The 21,791-nt window shown below is 34.4% G+C and overlaps 3 protein-coding genes and 1 pseudogene across 8 annotated transcripts; 1 reads left to right on the top strand and 3 right to left on the bottom strand.

Moving 5' to 3' along the window:
* The first annotated feature begins 767 nt into the window (after window positions 1-767).
* On the top strand, window positions 768-6,754 carry LOC110685839 (bifunctional nuclease 2-like). Of its 2 annotated transcripts, none has more exons than XM_021862372.1 (10): window positions 768-1,491; window positions 2,997-3,167; window positions 3,287-3,336; window positions 3,470-3,526; window positions 3,647-3,712; window positions 3,811-3,885; window positions 4,431-4,549; window positions 5,072-5,163; window positions 6,242-6,315; window positions 6,427-6,754. In XM_021862372.1, exons 1-9 carry the CDS (start codon window positions 1,179-1,181, stop codon window positions 6,295-6,297), a joined length of 999 nt encoding a protein of 332 aa, XP_021718064.1. In that variant the 5' UTR covers window positions 768-1,178; the 3' UTR covers window positions 6,298-6,315; window positions 6,427-6,754. The 2 variants fall into 2 exon arrangements, with proteins under 2 accessions (XP_021718064.1, XP_021718063.1); XM_021862371.1 differs by having other exon boundaries at window positions 769-1,491; window positions 6,437-6,754.
* Window positions 6,755-7,281: 527 nt separating this feature from the next.
* Window positions 7,282-12,557, bottom strand: LOC110685837 (phosphatidylinositol/phosphatidylcholine transfer protein SFH12-like). 4 transcript variants are annotated; one of them, XM_021862367.1, is made up of 13 exons: window positions 12,174-12,557; window positions 11,869-11,982; window positions 11,073-11,322; window positions 10,571-10,670; window positions 10,211-10,477; window positions 9,999-10,076; window positions 9,717-9,868; window positions 9,508-9,607; window positions 9,323-9,412; window positions 9,122-9,184; window positions 8,806-8,914; window positions 7,753-8,141; window positions 7,282-7,654 (listed from the first exon to the last, which is right to left on the bottom strand). In XM_021862367.1, the coding sequence occupies exons 2-13, from the start codon at window positions 11,894-11,896 to the stop codon at window positions 7,568-7,570; spliced, it is 1,713 nt and encodes a 570-aa protein (XP_021718059.1). In that variant the 5' UTR covers window positions 11,897-11,982; window positions 12,174-12,557; the 3' UTR covers window positions 7,282-7,567. The 4 variants fall into 4 exon arrangements, with proteins under 4 accessions (XP_021718059.1, XP_021718062.1, XP_021718060.1 ...); XM_021862370.1 differs by having other exon boundaries at window positions 7,753-8,138; XM_021862368.1 differs by having other exon boundaries at window positions 12,322-12,557.
* Window positions 12,558-15,513: 2,956 nt separating this feature from the next.
* On the bottom strand, window positions 15,514-17,564 carry LOC110685838 (annotated as a pseudogene).
* Window positions 17,565-18,003: 439 nt separating this feature from the next.
* LOC110685836 (AAA-ATPase At3g50940-like) lies at window positions 18,004-20,401 on the bottom strand. Of its 2 annotated transcripts, XM_021862366.1 has the most exons (3): window positions 20,323-20,401; window positions 18,775-19,838; window positions 18,004-18,631 (listed from the first exon to the last, which is right to left on the bottom strand). In XM_021862366.1, the coding sequence occupies exons 2-3, from the start codon at window positions 19,816-19,818 to the stop codon at window positions 18,164-18,166; spliced, it is 1,512 nt and encodes a 503-aa protein (XP_021718058.1). In that variant the 5' UTR covers window positions 19,819-19,838; window positions 20,323-20,401; the 3' UTR covers window positions 18,004-18,163. The 2 variants fall into 2 exon arrangements, with proteins under 2 accessions (XP_021718058.1, XP_021718057.1); XM_021862365.1 differs by lacking the exon at window positions 20,323-20,401 and having other exon boundaries at window positions 18,775-20,295.
* Window positions 20,402-21,791: the final 1,390 nt, after the last annotated feature.

Here is a 21,791-nt window from a genome sequence, read left to right as displayed (position 1 = left end):
ACTTTCGGCAAATAAATCTTGCGATTCCAGCAGATTTATCTCCAAATGTTGTTGCTTACGATGAGTGATGATGGTGAATCTAGATATGTCTCATCCATCTCTAAAATGGGTGAACTAGAAAAAGCGGGCTGCCATACCAATGTGAATATAAGTGGTGCGGTGGAGAAAATACGGAATACAACAATAATTTCCAAAGTTTAGTTCATGTGCTTACATGAAGAATTAGAGAAATTTTCTCAATTTCAGCCAAGCTTGATTATTATCAGCAGAAATTAAAATTAGATTAAGAAGAAAGCACACAAAAAGCGTGAAATGGCCACATATGTTGGGTTTACAGACACCACGGCAATAAGGTTACGATGCGAAGGTGGTTCAGCGGTGTCGGCGTTGAGGTGGCTGGCTGGTTAAGAGCAGTGGGGGGAGTGGTTGACAAGATTGTTCTTTCGCTTTACCCATGGCATTTACAAAGAAGCAGTAAAACTATATGGTTTTGCTTCTATAGTGGTTTTATTAAGTATGGTTTTTCCCCTAAAAAAAAAATATGTATGGTTTTTCCCTTCAAAAATATAATAAGTAAAATTATTTCAATCCAAACCTAGGTGGACAGCAAATATGTAATTAAGTTTTACTCCAAAGCAGAATGGTAAATAAGTTTCATTCAAACCATACTTATGTATCGCTCATTAAATACAGAGTAAAAAAAAAAATTATTCCATGATTCAAAATTAATCGGATGAATTGAATTGAACTGAATTTAGACTTAATGTACGCTACATAAATCAAAAATCGATCTGCCTCACCGAGTCACCGGTACCTTCTAGGCTGCCACAGCCCGTAGCCAATCCAATGAAAAAAAAAACGCTTGTGTTGATTTGATGCATATCGCAAATCTTTGTTTCCAAGGCATTCCAATCTCTTCTGTTAATTTCTCCCGGTTTTTCTCCCCCCAAATACAAATACAGGTTACTTCTTTTGAAAGTGTCGTCTTCATCACCTTCTTTCTCAACATTTCCGTCTTCCATTTCCCTCTCCTATAAGTCTTCTCTCTATCTCTCTCTTTCTTCTTCACTCCTCTCTCTTTCATTTTCTCTCTCCTCTTCTCATCTATCCTTCTCAAATCCTCTCCACCGCACCGATTAATCCTTCAATCTCTCTCTCTTTCCTCAATCGCTGCAAAAATGGCGGCTCTTCAACCACCAATCGTTTCCAGAATCTCAGGAGGAGAGAGAAATCCTGCATATTTCACTACTTTCATGGCCAAACAACTCTGTACTAATGCTATGTTCATCAACTCTCATCTTTCGGCGGTTCTGAAGAGTGATTGCAGCACTAATTCTAGCGGTGCTTCTGTTAGGGTTCGTAATTGTCCTCGTATTCGAACTTCTTCCAAATTTCGGTGTCGTTTTAGCTCGCCGAATGATGGTGATAGTATTACTGGTAATTTTGAACCCGGTGATGCTGATTACGTCAATTCTACTGTCCTCGAAGCTGGTATAGCTGTTTTTCACTAGCTTTTTTTTTATTCCGAATCTTATCTGTTGTTGTTGTTGTTGTTTCCTTGTGAATTTTGATTTCTGCTTGACTTTATAGTTGAAATTCTGACGGTTAGCTATTCAAATTATGATAAAAAAAAAAAAAATTGCGATTGAATATATGGATTATCCTGCAATATTGCCGTTAATTGATACGATCTGGGTTATTAGTTTTGTCTTCAATTTTTGTAAATTCGATTGATGAAATTGAAATTGTGATTCCTTTATAACTTTCAATTTGGTTTGCATAACGTTTAGTCGTTTGATGTATTAATCAATATATTACATGTGAAGAGGATTGCTTATTCGTTTTCCTTGCTTGGTTGGATTGCCGTTATTTTCTCCTGTTGAAGGACTCGTTTGAATTAGGCTTTGAGTGTGTTGACGGTTTCGTGCTTGTTCTGGTTATGGTGATTGAAAACCAACATTCACGTGTTCCAATATCAAAGAGACTAGCCAAGCTGTTAAAACGAGTAAATAGGATTAGCTATAAATAACATGGGAGTGCATACTTATGCATGTGAGCATGTGCTTGTATACTCATTGCGGGAGTAAATAGGAAATTTTGAAGTATTGAATCGTATCAAGTACGGTTTATGTTTACATGAGCAAATTTGTGTTGTAGATGACATGAGGATTCATGAAAGAAATGTGATGTTCGATATGCTCAAAGCAAACATTAAGTATAAGGACCTCTAGTCAACTAATCAAGTGAATGCTGACCAAAATCTTTATTATAGATAACTTAGTGCTCTTAAAAACCACATACATCATGGCCAGAAGTCAAGCTGGTTTATTGATTGAAGCCTCAAATACTTAATCACCAAACAAGTAAACAATAGCAGAGACTCTTTTGTTTACTCAACTACTCTCAGCTAAACCAGTAATGATAGTTTCTATTGATCCATCTTCCCTTGACTCCAAAAAGTCCTTCAGTAACCAACATGTTTAAAAAAACCTCAAATCTCTAAATGCTTATATACCTTTATGTTGATTAGTTATATGCTGATGGAGAAGGGGAATTTGTGAGAGAGTGAACCCATGGGCGCCATCATGAATTTGTTCAATACGATGATGCATATATTGCCCTAAGTGAGTAATTGGCTTCCTTTTGCCAAGCTGTAAGTAGCAATTATATATCCCTTTCAAAACTATTCAATGTTGAGTACCACTACCATTTCTCTAGAAGACTATAACGCTTCTTTGTAACACATCCGTTCTCTTTTGAGTTTCAACTTATTTAGTGTTTGGATTGGAATGTCTGTAATAAGATTTCCTATCATACCCAGCCTCATTTTGGTCTTTGCTAGTTTAAGCTGCCTATAGTCTTTTGAAAAATTCTACCCTTTTGTCTTCTTTCTTATAAGCTTGTACTATGCCCTTAAATAATCCCATTCATAACTGTCTGTTGACCATGGCTTAGGTTTGTCATGTTTATCATTGATATGCGGTTTTTCTGTTTAGTTGAGGTGAAGAATGGATCAGATGGCTTTATGATCAAAATGAGGGATGGAAGATACTTAAGATGTGTATATAATCATCCCAAAGGGGGGTATCCACCTGACTACATTTCACACCCTGCTATTGTGCTGAAGCTGGATGATGGAAGCAATATTCTACTCCCAATCATTGTTTGTAAGTTTATCAAAACAAACATGTTTGTCAATAAAACTTAGGAAGCTGTTTTAAAGAAATTATTCTGTTACACCTTTGGACAATTTTGTGATTTTGAATCTGTTAAACTCTATTTTCAGTGGAGATGCCTAGTGCTTTGTTGATGGCAGCGCTTCACAATGTTGAGATGGTACATCGTTCCTTCTTGTTTCATGAATTTTATTGCCATTTTCCTTTTGGCCTCTATGTCTTTTTATATGCACTTTTAATTTAGCGTATTAACTTTTGTGTCAATCATTTATCATGGCGGATTAACTTGCTAGGCTAGGCCAACTATGTACCAAATAGTGAAGGAAATGATAGAAACTATTGGATACATGGTAATTTTTTCTCCAAAATTCTTTTCTTACTTTTGAGGTTTCCAAGTGTTATGTATTTCTTTTGACTGATGCCTTGTGCACAATCATTATTGATGAACTTCATCCAATTGTCTATTGAAGGTGAAATATGTTCGACTAACCAAGAGGGTGCAAGAAGCTTATTTTGCAGAACTTTGTGTCATGAAAGTAATTTTATTGAGCTTGTTTTTATTTTATTTTTTGTTTTATCAATTTTAAATTTTTCTTCAATTTTTGAGACTAATTAATTTGTTTTGGTCCCATAGATGGATTCTGAAACAGAGTCTCTTAGTTTTGATCTCCGACCTTCTGATGCCATCAACATTGCTGTAAGATGCAAGGTATTATTTACAGTATTCTAAAAATCTAATAGTCTAGGTTTAGTGCAAGAATTGGCTCTGTTTTATATTCTTGTTGGATAACTATGTATAGTCAATTAGTACAAAGATATTATCTGGAACTTGCACCTGTATGTGGGGCAGAGGTGGTGCTAATGCTTGCCAATTTATCTATGTTTATTTCCAAGGAAGAAGGTGCCATTTTAAAATCTTCTTCTTTGTAACTGACCTAGCAATTCCTTTTTTTTTTTTTTTTTTTTTATTTATTTTTATAATTTTAAAAGACTTAGCAATTGGTACAAGTCTTAGTAATTGTTGTAGCTTTTACAGCATATTTCCTGGCACCCTGTTTGCTGGACTCTCTAAGTCATGAGACTTGTATGAATGGATGCTGTGTGTTTTAGTTAACTGACTTTTGTGCCTTTTCCAATATTTATCTTTTAGTTAACTGATTTTTGTGCCTTTTCCAATATTTATCTTTTAGTTAACTGTTTTTTGTGCCTTTTCCAATGCTTAATATCTAAGTAAGAAATTTCTCATTTTTTCAGGCCCCTATACAAGTTAACAAGTCTTTAGCACTCAAAGATGGTTTGAAAATTGTTGAGCCTACAAATCCAACAATGATACCTCCTCACTCTGATGGTTCTTTGCTATTGGAAATGGATAGGTAAATGGAAAGTTTTTGCGTCACTTAATTAAAAAATCTACTGATTGGCTCCTTCGCACCTAAAATTTTATTAGTGCAGGTAAAGCGGTAATTTATTCTGCAGGTTGTGAATTTTTTTAAGTGGGAGTGTGCCAGTGTGGCTTGGGTGTGGGGGCATGCAGATAAAGATATCATTACATTGTAGTGTGAAGGAGTTTGTTTGCTCCAGTCTTTATATGAATAATATCGAGTATCAACTAAGATTTGCTTCCAAGTTTAAATTTGGGTTTTAAAGGGGGAGGGGGTTTCTATGTTTCTTATAGATGGCCCTAATCTGGCTAGATTGACAAACAAAGGTTTCAAAGGGACAATTTGCTTCCTTGTTTCTTCATAAGATTACAAGGGACTGTTGTAGACTTAATGTACATGTTACTGGTTTGGGCCCTTTTTTGTTTATTTTCTTTTCAGAATCTTTTTTTTAGTTACAAGTAAGTTGATGGTGTTATAAAATTATCTATTGATAGCAACAATAATATGATGCAGACCAGATGGGCAGCCCTGTCCTGAAAGTGAAGAATTTGTCCTTCTACGCAACATGTTGATTGCTGCTATCGAGGAGCGTTATCATGATGCAGGTAAGTTGCATGTTTTTTCTGATAATTGTGATTGTATTGCCCTTCCCTGTCTCTATGGAGTTTAGAACTGTCTTATCCTTCAGGAGTATGGCTTGGTATCATGACAACATGCTCTTTTGTTGTTTATAAATATGCGACAGGCCCTAAGAGTTTGATTAATTACAGGCATTAAAATTATACTGTAACTTCAGTGTATGTTTTTAGTGAAACACTTTGGGGAAGAGAGTTGTAGCAGAACCTGTGAAAACCATTTTTTTCCCATGCCACTATAATATAAGTCCATCACCGGAAACATGCTGCAAGCCATTTGGCTTATTTCTCATTTTGAGGTTGTATAGTGGCCTTACTTCGGATTATTTTTAGTGTTAGCTGTTTGTCTGAGATGTTTATAGTCACCTAAAAGGCTATTAGTAATTTAGTTTTAGCTCTGTTTTAAAGATGTTTGGAATAAATGTAAAATTGCCTTATATGGCTATTAGCTGTTTTGGCTTGAACACCAGCTTTTCTCCCAATTGATTAACATTTACCATTTGGTTGACTACATCAATAAGCTAAAAGCCAATAATTAAATTATCTTAAGCCATTTACAAAATAAGGCCAGTATGTTATTGCAGGCTTGAAGCAGCTTATAGGTTATACGAGTGACATGGCTGGGTCTAAACTCTAAGTCCTATTATTCCTGGATCTGTATTCTCCTGACTCTGGCATTAGATCTTTTGGCATTTTTATTTATTTTTATTTTAATTCATATTTTATCTCAAAAATTAGGTTAAAAAATGACTTGCTTCTTGAAGCTTAGCATGGATCTAACACAATTATGTGTCTAATTTGTACCTTTTTTAAGCTTTTGGTTATGGTCGACTGTTGTACTAGATGTCTAAGAAAAGTAATTCACGTAGCAGTGGAATCAACAGACTTGACATGTTCCTTAAAAATTACATAGTACTTCATACTCTGCTGTATTATGGGAAGCTTGGTTGGTTACCATAGTTCTTTATATGTTCCTGCCTAGCTTTTCTTTTCTATAATCGCAACCTATTTGCCCTTCCATTCATGGTTCAATTTACTGTCGATGCAGCCCAATGGAAGGATTTACTCAAGCAGTTCAGGTCCAAACAAAAAAAGTGGACATGACGTGTTTCGTATCACAATGTCAGTCTTCCCTCACTTCTCCTCTCTTCCTTTTCCATATGTTTAATATGAAGTAGGGAGAACATACATTGGCTATCTTCACAAAATTTGATCTGGGACTTATATATGCAGTTATTTGCAGGTATCTTTGTATCTGGAACCAACCGTTGGCCTGACATGCCTTATTCATATGCAAGTTCTATGGGTACTCTGTTCAGTTAATATGTTATTTAATTATGTGAATATGTACAGTACTAAAAACAAGCACACAAAAATAAGTAGACACATGTATAGACATCCAGATAATTATGTAAAGGCAGCTTGGTGATGATAATTTTGTTGACATTGGTAAGAATATACCTGTATATTCCCCTTTTGGTTAAAAATGTAGATTGTACAGCTATGAAGCATTTTTTACAGCCTTTGATCTTCAAATGATATAGTTGTTTCTTTGTACACAGCCACTCAATCTTTCAGCTTACGAAACTGATGTAACCACTTCCTTTTTGATAAATAGAGGTTTGATGACAAAAATTATAGAATGGGTTTGGTGTATATTTTGTGTTGGGTTCAACATATAATTTTCAAATTTTGAAAAAAGAGGGTTTTTGTATGTTATATACAATCATTGAAAGTAGTAGCAGCTGACTAGCTATCAACAATCACTACATAAGTTTACCAAACCTCTTTCCCCTTGTACAATCATTGAAATTTGCTCTGAATGTTTACAATTCATAAGAATGACGACCGGGAAATACCATTTAGGCAATACATTTTTTACTGTGTATACCAGAAAAATCTGCTAAATCTCCTAATATTAATGTCATAAAGGATAGACAAGGTTTTTCATACCATCACTTTAAGTTCTTCGGGAAAACTGCCTCTTTTCTGATAAATTACCAGATTCACAATCTAATTTCGCGAAATATATAAATGACTTAACAAAAATAAAACATTAGAATCATAGAATGTAGGAAAAGAAGGATATGCTTTATTAAAATCTCTCACTATATAGCAAAATTACCAGGAGAATTAAACAGAAAATTTCAAGGCTCCTATAATATGGGACAAACTTTTTACAACATATTTCCTGAGAGTTACACCAAGATTGTTTTTTTTTTTTTTTTTTTTTTTTGGGGGGGGGGGGGGGGGGGGGGGGGAGGGGGGTGGGCTATTCGCCTATACTATTAACATTCCCTAAGAAATTCGTGTGTTTGGATCAAAAACACCAACCTTCTAGCATCATTCTTTCCTGTTTTTTTTCCGTCTTTTTTCACCAGGCAAAGATCTTCTTCTTCTTCTTTTTCTTATCCATGAATGCTAAGAGCTCCTCTTGCTTTGACAAAGCATCTTCCAGGGCCTAAGATGTATGTGGAAAAGAAAAAAGGTGAGTTAAGTATTGATGAGGTAAGAAAGATGCTCTTAATTCATGGTTATGCTCTAAAAGAGGTAAGTTACCTTTTTTGTTGCTGAAAGTTCTTGCTCGAGGGCATCAACCCGATTGGAAGCAACCTGAAGCATTTCCTCTTTCTCGGTGATAGCATCGGGTTTCACAGCCATTGCCATGAGTTTCTCTTCCATAGCTGCCATGCGTTTCATGACAGTCATGAATTCAACATTGGAGATCCCTGGGGCAGCTAACTCATGGCCCTGAGCTTTAGCCATTGAGTCAAAACAGTACATGGGGGCAGCATAGAGATTGGCATCAGTCATTTTCTTGGGCATGGTACGAGACAATCTCACCATTGTGACTATACCCATAATAAAGGCCATCAAACCAGCTACTATCTGATTGCTAATTCCTTCTGGTGGTTTAAAACCACTGTTTATGCTGTAGCAATCAGCTGCTGTCGGATGAGAAAAACATTTAGACACTTTAATTCATAACAATAACATGAAGGAACCTTCATATATGAAATTCTTTGTTATGCTTTGAAAGACGTGCTATAACGGACCCTTCTAATTAAAATGCACTTACATTATTCTAGGTACAACTTGAGTTAAAATGACTGAAAGGATTCATCTCTGTTAAATGTCATAGTAAATACTCATATTACTGTTCACAATCAAGAATGCATCTTCTACTGGTTGGGTTACAACTAAATGGCTTTGCTAAACTTTATTTTACTTCTAATTTACCATGGAATACAGGGCAAGCAATTCAACCAGTTGCCTTATAAGTGAGGATTTAATAAAAACAGCTTGTTTGCAGTTACAGGGAAACTATGGGGGAAGACTAAAAGAACCGATTTGCATATATAAGGCTAATAAAACGTAAAATACATTTTCTACTGGTTTAAAAGTAAAAATAAAATAAAATATGTCTTCCCTCAAGTTCCTATGATAGTACTTTCTTTTCCTTTAATAAACCTGTTATCTCTTCTTTTAGAGAAACGTTCGCTAGCTTACAGTTCTGCGCTTGCTAACAATTTACATATCTCTAAGAAATCATTAGTAAAGTGCTTAGAAAGAATATACATAAAATCTGGGCCTAGGAAATGGATCAAGTACCTTTAACGAGGGCATAGTTGTTTCTGTTCACCATTTTGTGCCAAGAATCATCTACAGGCTTAACAACTACAGGAACTAAGCTGTTAGGGCTCACTACCTTGTTATTCTCCTGCCAGGTCCAAAACAAACAAGATGGATAAGCAAGTGTAATTTTTTCTAACACCAGTACTAAAACTTTTTGCGGTGACTTTGTGCTTCTCAACAGAGGGCTAGATTCATTATCTATGATGTACCGAGTACGATTTTTATACGTAGTAATATAAATCTTTTCAAGAACTTATGTTGTTTGGTTTTCTGATGGACAGGTTATACATACTTCTTCACTAATGGAAGGAAGTTGATGCTCAACATTGTTCTTCGGTGCCTCCTCATTCTGCACCTAAAACGCAACAGCCACATATCAATAGGTCAGTCCTCACTGCCGGGCCGCCGGCGGTGGAAAAAAATAAGAACTTTCACAATAAAACTCTTAACAATAACACCGGGTATACAATTCGGCTAGATAACTAAATCAGACCTTAGCTGCCTCATCCTCAGGTATTGTCTTCTCCTCACAATGGTGGTGATTTCCATGTTGCTTACACTTTGCTCCACCATTCTGTACTTTCTGCAGATCAAAAAGATTAAGCTTAGTGCTGTTTCTTTAAGTTGTAGTAGAACAAGCATCAGCACCAGTAAACATGAAAGGAGAAAGAAAAAGACCATCAATATTTCTGGATCCTTCCAGGGTCCCCTGTCAGAACGTAAACAACCCCCTTTGTCCACGCAAGAACAGGTGCCTCCCAAAAATTCGGGCAGCTCACTGATGGAAAGTCAAGTGAAAGCAACATACCAATCCATTTAAGAACCGTGTTAGAAAAGACAGAAGATTATGAAATGGAAAATCTAGAAGACTAAAATTAAAGACTTGCCTAGCATCTATCACTTCAAGTAACTTGCTCTGGTATTTGTTACCAAGAACTGTAATCTTTGCTGTGGTCTTCGGGTCAAGAAAACTCTTGACAGTATTCCACAAAAGTCTAAATCCAGAACCAGCATTTATGATGAACATACGGTTTAGGGTCTGCAAAAGAATGAAAAGTATTCTCAACCATCACAATGCCAACATCTGAGACAATTGGCCATGGTAAATGCCAGAGGAAACTAGCAATGAAGTTTCTGAAGGTATGATAGTTAATGGCTGTATTCTGTACCTCAGGATAATTGTCACCGTCAATTTTCTGAAGGCGGCCGATCAGGTCCCTGGCAGATTTGTTGAATTGTTTAAATCCCTATGACAATTTACAGAGCTGATATAATTATTTATATTCTTCATGATTGAACAAAGGCAACACAATCCATAAGTTAAATCTTGAGCCAAACAAAAATAGAAATTTCTTTCCATTGCAGGAAATCAGCTACATACCACTCCAGACACATCCAATACGGTTGTACTTTGGTCTATATGCTTCTTGGCAGCGATTGAGCAAGATGGAAACTTAACTGCAAAGGTTCTCTCAAACTCCATTACGTGATAGTTGATATACCTGTCTATGGTTGTGGCTTGCATCAACTTGATAGCATCTATTTTTCCGATAAGCTCTATGTAAACAGGTCTTCCATCTTTATCTACTCCATGATGTCCTTGAGGATAATACTCCAAAACTTCATTGATTTCATGGAAATCAAATTCCTTGAACACAAGAACAAGAAGTCAAATTTAGTATGTGTTCACAATGGCATCACTAGACTAAATATGACAGCACTTAAGTTTATAGACATGCACCTCCATAATAGTGTCAGCACCAAACTCCTTCCTCCACTGCAGCATATCAGTCCACATTTGCTTTGTCTTCTCAAGATCAAATTTTCTCGCCCTTAGAAATCTGTTAACAGTTTAATATCACGCTCATAAGGTCTTCCACTGAACTCAAAAGTTGTTAATTATATCCAAATTCAAATCAACATACCCTGCTACGCAGGAAGAGGCAACATTCTGTTCTTAACACAAAATTTTAGCTCCAAAAAATGATGTGATAAAGTTTTTATATACTGCTGAATGAAGGAAAAGAATATTATCTATATTACAAGTCAATTCACAGTTAATAAAGGCTGCAGTGCTTGCTTTAAGTATAACGAAGAAGCAACAAGTTTCATGGTAACGGTTGGAGTTTCCATCTCAGTTGTATACTTGTATAGAAGGTGAATATAGAAAATTCAATAGGCAATATTTTGAATGATACAACAAAAAAACAGATTTAGAACAATTATTAAAAAAAAAAAAATACCTGAGCATGACATGATAATCATCAAATTTAGAAGGCAACAAATCTTCCGGTATAAGAGTTTGGCGAAAATTCTCAACAGCCTGGGCCTCCTCAAAATCATGAATATCTATAAATTCGACAGACATGACCTTACTGCTCCTCCTCCTCCTCGAAAATGAGCTCTTAAACTTGCTAGAAGCATTCATCGCCTTCTTCTTGAAAGATCCCACGGCATTCTTCTTATCATCATCTAAGTTGTCCATGTCAACCACTTCATACCATAAACATACATCCATGTATTAGCAAGACAATCATTCCAACTTTAAATTTGGGTTGCATCACTTAATTCAACTCCCACCAATTCAATAAACCACTTCTTCTTCATCTTCAAGTCAACAATGGATATTAATTTATTATCAATGCATCATTGAGCTTTCAATTACATCAATACTAAAATGTTACTCTTACAGAATAATCCCACAAAATACTATTCCGTTCCTTAATATTTTTCGTATAACAACGAGCAATTAAAAATTATGAAAAAAAATTTAGTAATTGGAAACATTGAAAGTTTCAAATAGCTAAAAATTTACTGTGCTAAACAATATTTAACATCAACCTTAATTCCCTTGATCATTAACACGATCATATAGTCAATATTTGCTTATTTAATCAGCTATTATCCAAACAAAGCAATTGAAGTTGATTATAAACATATAATTAAGCATAACCTAATTAAGATTAACGAACAAACCCTAATTATAATAATTTTTGACCAAATCAAAATAATAATGTAATAATAAAAGACAAAGATTACCTCGGTCAACAAGCGAAACATCAGCCATGGTGCTAAGAAGATGAATGATCCAGGAGGAAGAGTAGAAGAGGAGGATTATCCAGCGATGCTACGAAATTATAGATAGATAATTTCCTGTAGTATAGACAAATTTATATAATTAGTTCACATTATTAATTATTATGCTCTTCATTATTAAAGCAAATCATATAACTCCCAACATATAAATTAATAAATTAATTACGCCTGTAAATTTAATAAATAACCCAGAACAAAAATACCCATGAAATTACAAAATAAAAATAAAAGAGGGGATGAATTATTACTAGCTAAATGTACAAAAATTGAACGGCTTCTGAGAATCTAACTCATTTATTTTTGCTAAAAAAAAATTATAGAAGTAATAATTTGACGAACATGGAGATTTGGGGGTTCAATAATAGAGAAAGAGGAGAGAGAAAGTGATTAGATTACCTCACCTCTTTCAAAAAAAAAAAAAAAATTGAATTTTGCAAAAAATTGGGAGAAAAAGGAGAATAAATATGTCCGAAAATGGTGAAGAGAAGAGTTTGACGAAATCGTTGGCAGTCCTCTCCATTGTTACAGGTATTAACAGAGTTTGAGAGAGACAATTCTGCATTTTTTTTTGGAGAACAACTACCAATTTATTTATTATTTTTTTTTTTTTGAAGCAATTTATTATTATTTTAATTATACTTATAATCTTATTTTAATAAAAAAAAATAATGTTACCGCGCAAAAGCCAAACTTATTGTAGTGGCAAACTAACGGTTCTTTTAATTTAGTAGAGTGATTAAGGTTAAGGTTAAGGAATCCTTAATTATTGAGGTCAACTTTTATTGGGCTACTAATTTTGTACACGGGCAATACCCGAATTTTCCTGAACTTTTTAGCTTGAATATAAATACGATCATATAACCTCTAAACTTATTTTTACTGATTTTCTTTATATATATATATATATATATATATATATATATATATATATATATATATATATATATATATATATATATATATATATATATTATTAGCTATTTAATAATGTAGTTTTTAATTGGCTTTTTCATATCCTCATTTTTTATTCTAGCAAATCACTATATATATCACTAATAAATAAATTCGGTCTCGCAGCTAGGCCACAAGACAACGACACTTGGCATTCCAATTTTTGCCAAGTGTCGCGCCACATAGGCGACAAATAGGTATTATTGTGACTAGAGCTGTTAGTTTGGATAAACGGGTCGGGTTAGTGTGGGTTAGGTCAACTTGGGTCAGGTCAATTCGGGTTAATTTCATAAATTATGCGGGTCAGGTTCGAGTTTGAGTTCAGTCATGCTTGAGTCGGGTCACGTCGGGTCATACATCTTATCGGGTTGGGTTGGGTTTGGGTCGGGTTACATTCGGCCCGGGTGGATAATAGGTCGGGTTTTAACAGGTTAAAACGAGTTAGGGTCATTTTAGGGTTCGAGTCGGGTTTGGTTTAAGTCAATAATTTGCGGGTTATAATCAGGTTAGGTCATGTTCGCGTTTGGTTCTCAAATATTGGGTTAGTTTGGGTCTCGGGTTGATTTCAGCTTGAGTCATATCGGGTTTGGGTACATTTTTTTGGTCGATTTGTTAACAGTTCATGTATTGACGTTCACAAAGCCAATAAATTCCAACGCATTAACCTAAGTTATTATTTGCTCTAATTATTATTTAGCTATTAAAAATGATTCGATCCTGATTCTTGAGTATCTCTTCCAAATCGAGCAAGGTCAAAATAATTAGAAAAAAAAATTAAGGAAATTAGTCAAGCAAATTAGGGGAGAGCAAATAATATTCTAAGTTATTATTAGAATTAGACCCAAAAAGACTACATCTATGGCTATAATTGATTTTAGAATGATAATAGACAAGCTTATGCGATTATGCCAATATAATCTGGTTCTTAATGAAATATTGAGGGAAAATTTTCCTTGCTTATCATTAAGAGAATAACCGCATATATACAATGTACATGCCTTCGTCAATCATCATATAGGCTAAGCTCTAGCTAACTATATGCAAATAATTATCAAGCTAATTATCTCCTTTGACTATATAACAATATATACGGCAATATACTAGGGAACTATAGCCTATAATTGAGCTTCGGGTCATGCTTGAGTCGGGTCATATACATCTTGTCGGGTTTAGGTCAGGTCATACATCTTGTCGGGTTTAGGTCGGGTCATACATCTTATCGGGTTTGGGTCGGGTTTAGGTAGGGTTAATAATAGGTCGGGTTTAATTCGAGTTAACGGGTTAAAACGAGTTAGGGTCATTCTCGGGCTCGGTTCATATCAATAATTTACGGGTTATATTCAGGTCGGGTTATCTCCAGGTCGATTCATGTTCGGGTCTCAAATACTCGGGTTAACTCGGGTATAGGGTTGGTTTTAGGTTGGGTCATATCGGGTTCGGGTCACCATATTTTCGGGTTCAAACAGGTCGGTTAATAATCGGGTTCGGGTAAATTTTTCGGGTTGAGTTAGCTTTTGACAGCTCTAATTGTGACACATAAGATGCTAATTAAGCGATTTTTGGATAGATTTTTTAAGATAAAAATGGTGTACAGAGTTTTCTTATCACTATACTTCTAATATACCATATATAAAAAATTTATCATAACTTTTAATAAATATCATATAACTCAGTTTTATTTCCATCATAACATTCGTTTCAAAAAGTTCTTTAAAATAAGATCAATTTGTAATATATTAAATTTAGTAAAAAAAAATAGAGATTCAACAAAAATAAATTTTAACCAGTAAAAATAATTTTTGTTTGGTAAAAGTACTTTCAGTTCAGTAAAAATAATTTAAGTTCAATAACAATAATTTCAAATCAATAATAACATAGATATCTATTTACAAACAAAATTACAAAAAGTACACTATTGTATAAATAAGCGATAGGATATCGTATGTCTAAATATCCTCCATTATCAAAAGGGATTACATGACCGTATTAATAAATATTCAAGCCAAAAAGTTTATCCTAAAATTTTATCAACAATCCGGGCATTGCCCGGGCACAAAACTAGATAATTTTTTTTACCAATATCATATCATATCACTAATAAATAAAGTCGGTCACGCAGCCAGACCACGAGACAGTCACACTTGGCGTTCCAGTTTTTCGTCAAGTGTCGAGCCATGTAGGCGACAAATAGATATTATGGTAATTAGAATAGATGTCACGTTAGATTAGATTGGATAGATTTGTTTAGAATAAAATTATAAAGTATACATAAAATAATTTATAATTTTTTTGAAATAAAAAATTATCTTTTTATTGACAATAGAATTTTACTTACAGCAACACACCATATATTATAATGAATATGAATATCCAATTAACAATAGAATTTTACTCCTATACGAATAACCGCAGAATTATAAATATGGCCAAGTATCATTATTATTATTATTATTAATTTATCTAATATTCTAAATGTGTTCAACCAATTTGTTTGTTAGCCTTCCTAAACAAGAGAAATCAATTCAAGTCATATGCCTAATATCTCAATTTCTTTTAAAAATAAGAATCCAAAATCAACATTAAAGTAATTTAGCAATTCACTGCCTAATTAAACATGAAGAAAATGGTTTTATTTTTTTGATTTTTATTTTTATTAATTGAAGTTGCATGCAAATCCTTCCTACTAGGTGTCCATGAGATTATATATGACTTCGAGTTCCTTACATTCTCCTTTGCTCTCTTTTCTTTCAAAATGCTTCTTCTTGAGCAGCTGCACAACTCCTCTAAGAGCAGTCTCAGCATCATCAGCTCTCAGTAATTCCTCTGAGATTTCGGCTGCAGTAACATTCACAGTTTGGATCAATGTCTCAATCTCTCCAAAGAGAGGGTGATCATCATTAAGCGCAATTTCCAGGTAATTGGATGCAAGTATTATAAGACCAGGCATAGTCAAGTAGGACATATGTATGTGCACATCCATCCGCCCTGCTCGTAGCAAGGCAGGGTCTAGCTTCGCCTTGTGGTTGGTGGTGAAGATTATAATCCTCTCGTCTCCACAACTTGACCATAATCCATCAACAAAATTCAGCAACCCTGATAGTGATATCTACATTAATTTGCACCAAAATTGTCATACACATATATAACAATGTACATATAACTTATGTTTTTGTACATTAGTTTTTTTTAGTGCCTACCCTTGTATTCATTAAGTGTACATATAACATACTCTGTAAGTCCGTATATTTCATGCTGTATTCATTACATGTACCAATGTGAATTACATTTTTCTCTGTTCTCTTCAATTGGATTTTGCTGATAAAAAAAATTGATTTTTTTTTTTTTTAATTGGTACTTTTGATCTATGCAGATTTACTATGTTTTTGTATAAATTGTATTGTCATATGCAATTTTGATATAAGATAAAAAAGTACTTTTTCAATTTATTGATACAAAACTTATTTGTATGCAGAACAATGATCCTTTTATCTCTTAAATGTTCATATGATATGATTAAGTAAATTGGTAATAAGCTAAGGAAATTGTAATACAGAACATACCTTTGATGTCTGATGCTCATTAAAACGTACATAGTCCTCATTATTGTCGAATGAGCCGTCCAAATTCTCCCTGCAGCTTGGCAACCCAAGAGTACAATCAATATCCTCAACAACAAGTATAGACTTATTGCTTGTTCTTAGCATAAGGTTCCTCAAAATCGCGTCACTCTCCACTTGACCAAGCTGTAAATCATAGATATCAAACTTGAGGAAGGGTTAGCCATAGCCGCGATCAAGCTTGATTTTCCTGTGCCTGGAGGACCATAAAGCAAGTACCCTCTTTTCCAAGCCTTCCCTACTTTTTTGTAGAAATCCTTCCTCTTTACAAAACCTTCCAAATCATTGGTTATGTACTTCTTAACCTCGGGATCCATAGCCAAAGAATCGAATGTAAAGGGGTGCTTGAAATCAACTGAGTGCCAATCCGAGTAGGTTGTAAGTGTATGTAAATTCAACTCTTTTGAATTCTCCTGCATTTCATCATTTAATTTAAGTATGTAATGCAAGTAGGAATTTAAGACCTCTTTATACTTATCTTCAATGACTAATTCGAAATGTGGTTTTTCTTCCTGTTGGTTGGTGTTCTCTTTTGAGGAGATTATGTAGTGCCACACAAGCTCCTTACCCTCAAAGGTATCTGTGAATTGCTCTCCTTGTGCTAACTTGAATTTAAGAGTTTCTTCAGCATTTGGACGACTTACCTTGAGGCGGCTAGCAAATTTGCTGATAGGCTTGCTGCACAAGTACCTCTCACAGGCTTCAAAGACTTGGTTATGATCGCGGTATGGGGTGTCATCTGATTCCTCGATTACTAAGGTGAATGAGGAAGGAGATGACCTTGAGTTGTTGAACCATTGCTCGAGTTTTTCAGTAATGTAGTCTCTAACTCTTTCGGGTATGAATTGAATGTATGCTTGTTGGAAAAGAGTGATGAAAAATTGATAAGGTTGCATAGGCTGAGAATACTGATGCTACTGAAGGCATGCCTGTCAGAGAGTTCATCATAGCTTTAATTTGTTTGTTAGAGACTGATTAATTGGATTTTATAATTCTTTGATTTTATAATCTTTTTCTTTGGACATATAAATCAGAAAACTTGGAAATAAATCCCTTGTGATTTTGCAGATATCATATTTGCTACAAGATTTGTAAAAGAATCAAATAATGTGATTTCTTTCCTTTTCTGAAAGATATTTAATGGCATTGTTTTTCTTAGTCAAACACACTTCCTCTGTTTCATAAAAATTGCAAAACTTAGTCCAAAAAACACTCACATTTTTGGTCAAAGTGTTGCAATTTTTTTTTTGAAATTTATTCTCATTTAATCATAGTATTTATAGGAATGACAAATATATGTTTATTGTTTACTTATACAATTCACATACAAGTTGAAGTAAAGCAAGTATTTTAGGATGTCAATTCTAAAAATAACATAATCTGATATGATTTTGTTACTAATTAAAGTGTGACAGCAGAACGACATCGTTTCGAGGATGATTCAGCATCACAATCGATGATGTTTGAGTGTGCTGCCAACTGTGAAACAGAAGTACAGAACAATACCAAATCAAAAGTAAAATTAGAACAAAAAAGTATGCTTTTATTTCGTGGAAGAACAAACAAACATTAAAAGTTCATAAGAAGCTGGCACAAATGAACAAGGGAAAAGTTGTTCTAATTTCTAACATATTTCTTGTCAGATAAGAGTAGTACTTACTATTCTAAGCCTAATCACTAGAATAATCATCTGAAAAATCATGTACACCATTGTTATAACTTCCTAGACAATTTCCAACCTTTCCATTCATCAACTTTGTAAAGTTTACTTTTTTCGGACTGTGCTCCATTTTTTGCTCCTTCAGCATTTTGACAAGACTAGAAAGAGCGATATCAGGATCATCACTCCTTATTAGCTCCTCTGCAACTTGAGCAGGGCTCACTTTTGTAGCTTGAATGAGTTCTTCAATCTCCTTAAAGAGATAATGCTCCCCTGATATATTGAGGTAATTAAGCGCGAGGATCCTGAAAGCAGGCATGGTCAAGTAGGACATGTTAATGTGCATATCCATCCGCCCTGGCCTCAATAATGCAGAATCAAGCTTCTCCTTATGGTTCGTCGTGAAGACAAATATTCGTTCATCCCCACAACTAGACCATAGACCATCAATGAAATTCAGCAAACCTGACAATGATATCTGCATTCACAAACCAGTGGTCCAAGACAATAATGACTCTTAAGCAGTTAATTTACAAATATGAACACTCACACAGTTGCACATAATCTTATAAAAAAAAAACTGAGCAAAAAACTGGAAATTACTTCTACATATTCACTGACCTGTGATTGCTGTGAATGTGAATCCATGTCAACATCATTTCTGTATTTGTCCTTGCCTTCATTAACAAGATGGACTTGGCGATCTGCCAGACCCAAGCTGCAGTCAATATCCTCAATGACAAGTATGGACTTATTCGACGTTGAAAGCAACAATCTTCTCAACACTGAATCATTAAGCACAGACGAAAGCTGCAGATCATAGACGTCGAATTTGAGGTGATTAGCCATAGCAGCTATCAAACTAGACTTTCCTGTTCCAGGAGGACCATACAGCAAGTACCCTCTCTTCCAAGCCCTCCCAACTTTTTTGTAAAACTCCCTTCTTCCTAAGAACCTTTCCAAATCATCAACCACCGCCTTTTTCACTTCCGGTTCCATAGCAAGAGCATCAAATGTAAAGGGGTGTTTGAACTTTACTGATCTCCAACTACCAGATTTTCCACCCCCACAATCAAGGGTGTATAATTTCAAATCCTTTTTTTTCTCCACCATGTCATCATAAAATTTAAGTATATAAGGTAAATACGAATCTAAAACTTTATCCTTATAATCAGGATCAAAGGAAAGCTCAAAGTAAAAGTTGTTTCGTAGACGTGATTTACTCGACCTACTATCCTCAACATCAGAATGACTACTGTAATTAGTAGCATTGTTACATATAAAACTCCACTCTAGTTGAATACCCTCAAAAACTTCAGAAAACTTCTCACCTTGTGCTAACTTAAACGATACACGATCCTTCTTATTAGGCCTACTAACCTTGAGACGTGTCGAAGTAGACCTCAGCTTGCTAGCTAAGTAAGCCTCACAAGCACTATACACTTGATTGAACGAGTCAAATTCGCCGTCTTCAAATTGCTCGATGACTAGAGTGAATGATGTAGTGGCGGAGCTAGCTTTAGTGAACCATTCTTCGAGTTTTAGACTAATGTAGTTACGTACCTGTTTCGGAACAATCTGATGGTAGAATTGCTGAATTAATGTGACTAATGCTGTCAATGAGGCGTAGGCTGAGAATAAGGATGATGCAGAGAACATTGGCATTGTACCTACTGAAATTCCTCCTGTTAAAGTCTTCATGACAGTAATCAGGTTTTTATTGGATTGGTTAAGAAAACAGCAAATCTTTTTTTCCGGGGGAAAAATAGCGGCCCTAGTGGCTTGATCTTATTCTAGGATATGCCTAAACAACCACCCAAAATAAATCCCGTCAAGGTATTGAAATCGTTCCTGTTCAAGGATATTTGTCGGGTTGATTTAAAAGCAACAACCCAATTTAAATCACGTCGAGGTAGGGTCTATGGTTTGATGTACCCGTATGTACAGTACACCCCCACCTTAGACGACGTAAACAAAATAAAGATCTTTAATTTTAAAGATTGCAGCAACGTGAAATAATTATAATAGTGAACAGATATAATATAATTAGTAGAGTACTAATTAACATTAATCAAACACCCCCCCCCACCCCCAAAAAGAAAAATAATAATAAAAATATAAAGTAAAGACATTCAAAATTTTCAAATTTGAAAAGCGTAGAAAACTTGCCTCTTTAGAAGAATTGGCTATTGCCTTCACTTGAGCAGCGTAAGTTGATGCATTGCCAATTTGGAAATGAGAGATATTTAAAGGCTAGAAGTTGGCATGGCACCTTTATTTTATTTTGGGCTCTTTTTTGGACGTTTGCTTTTGAACTTAAACCCAACAAATAGAAAGTTGGCACGTACTTGATGTTTTAGATGTGATTAATTAGGTAGTGGAAATGGACTTTCTTGTCAGACACAAAGATTCTAAAATGAGCAGGACAAATGCTTAAAATTAAAGTATTTACGAAATAATAATATATTGATTCCCGCAATAACAATTGGGAAGAGATTGGAACCTAATTACTCAGAACTGGCCTTCGAATTTAGATTAGCCCAAAGGTTTGGGTGGAACAGAAAAAAAAAAAATAAAAAAAATACGGAGTACTACTATTTCATATTATGTGTAACAAAGGTGTTGACACAAACTCTTAGGTAAAATTTGTTTGTTAATATATTAAATAGAAAGAGAAATATATAAATACATGTGATAAGGAGAGAAATGGCAATTTAGAAAAGGAAAAAAATGTTGCACATAATATAAAACAGATGCTTATGGCCTTGATTGGTTGACAACATAAAATGGGGGAAGTGGAAATTCATGGGATTTGACAAATTGAGGAGTTGTTTGGTTGACACAAAAAAAACAAAAATGAGGGAAGTAAATTACTTAGTCCCCCCTAGGTCAATCAAAATTCATGGGATTTCTAAATTTCCATATTGCCAACCAAACAAATTTAGAAAATTCTTAGGAATTTCATTAGGGAAATAATTTCCCATAAAATACAATTTTCTATGGAAATTTAATTCTCATGTCAATGAAACAAGGCCTATGTGTAGGTGTTCAATGTTATGAAGAACGTTACAGTTGTCAAAACATTAATAAATTAAATTTAAAAAGATGAGAAAGTCTATCAACGTGGCAGGCAACGGCCACCTCATGAATTTTAATTGATAAGCTTTTTGTTTGGGTTTGCTTTCTTACTTGCAACTTTTTTTATGGTTGATGATGGAAAAGGAACAAGAGTTTCCTCTATGGGAAAGGCTACAAAAATTTTACTTGTACAATTTTGTCCAAATGGCAAATGTTTTTTTCAGAGAATTTGTTGATTTGCACTCGAGGAACTTTTACAAAATATACATTCATAATAAAAACATGCCCAAAAAAAAATACTAGATTTATTAAACATATTTTATGACAAACGTTCATGTGATACTACATCTTTGTTTGGATATAAAACGAAGAAAAAATATTAAAAAAATTATAATTCTGATGATATCGAATAAAGAGTAGGCAAACTAATAAAATATGATTTTTAGTCTTCAAAAGATGTTGTTATTGTAGATTCAATCTTGAAAATCTCAAATCAAAAGCTCCTTCAAAAAAGTCTTTGTTAATTCATATGTAGTGGAATTTCATCATATTTAGTGCTT

Source organism: Chenopodium quinoa, unplaced genomic scaffold (assembly GCF_001683475.1).
Source record: "Chenopodium quinoa cultivar QQ74 unplaced genomic scaffold, ASM168347v1, whole genome shotgun sequence".
NCBI classification, from domain to species: domain Eukaryota; kingdom Viridiplantae; phylum Streptophyta; class Magnoliopsida; order Caryophyllales; family Amaranthaceae; genus Chenopodium; species Chenopodium quinoa.
The sequence above is the reverse complement of the archived record's forward strand: the minus strand, read 5'-3'. Positions and strand labels throughout refer to the sequence as shown.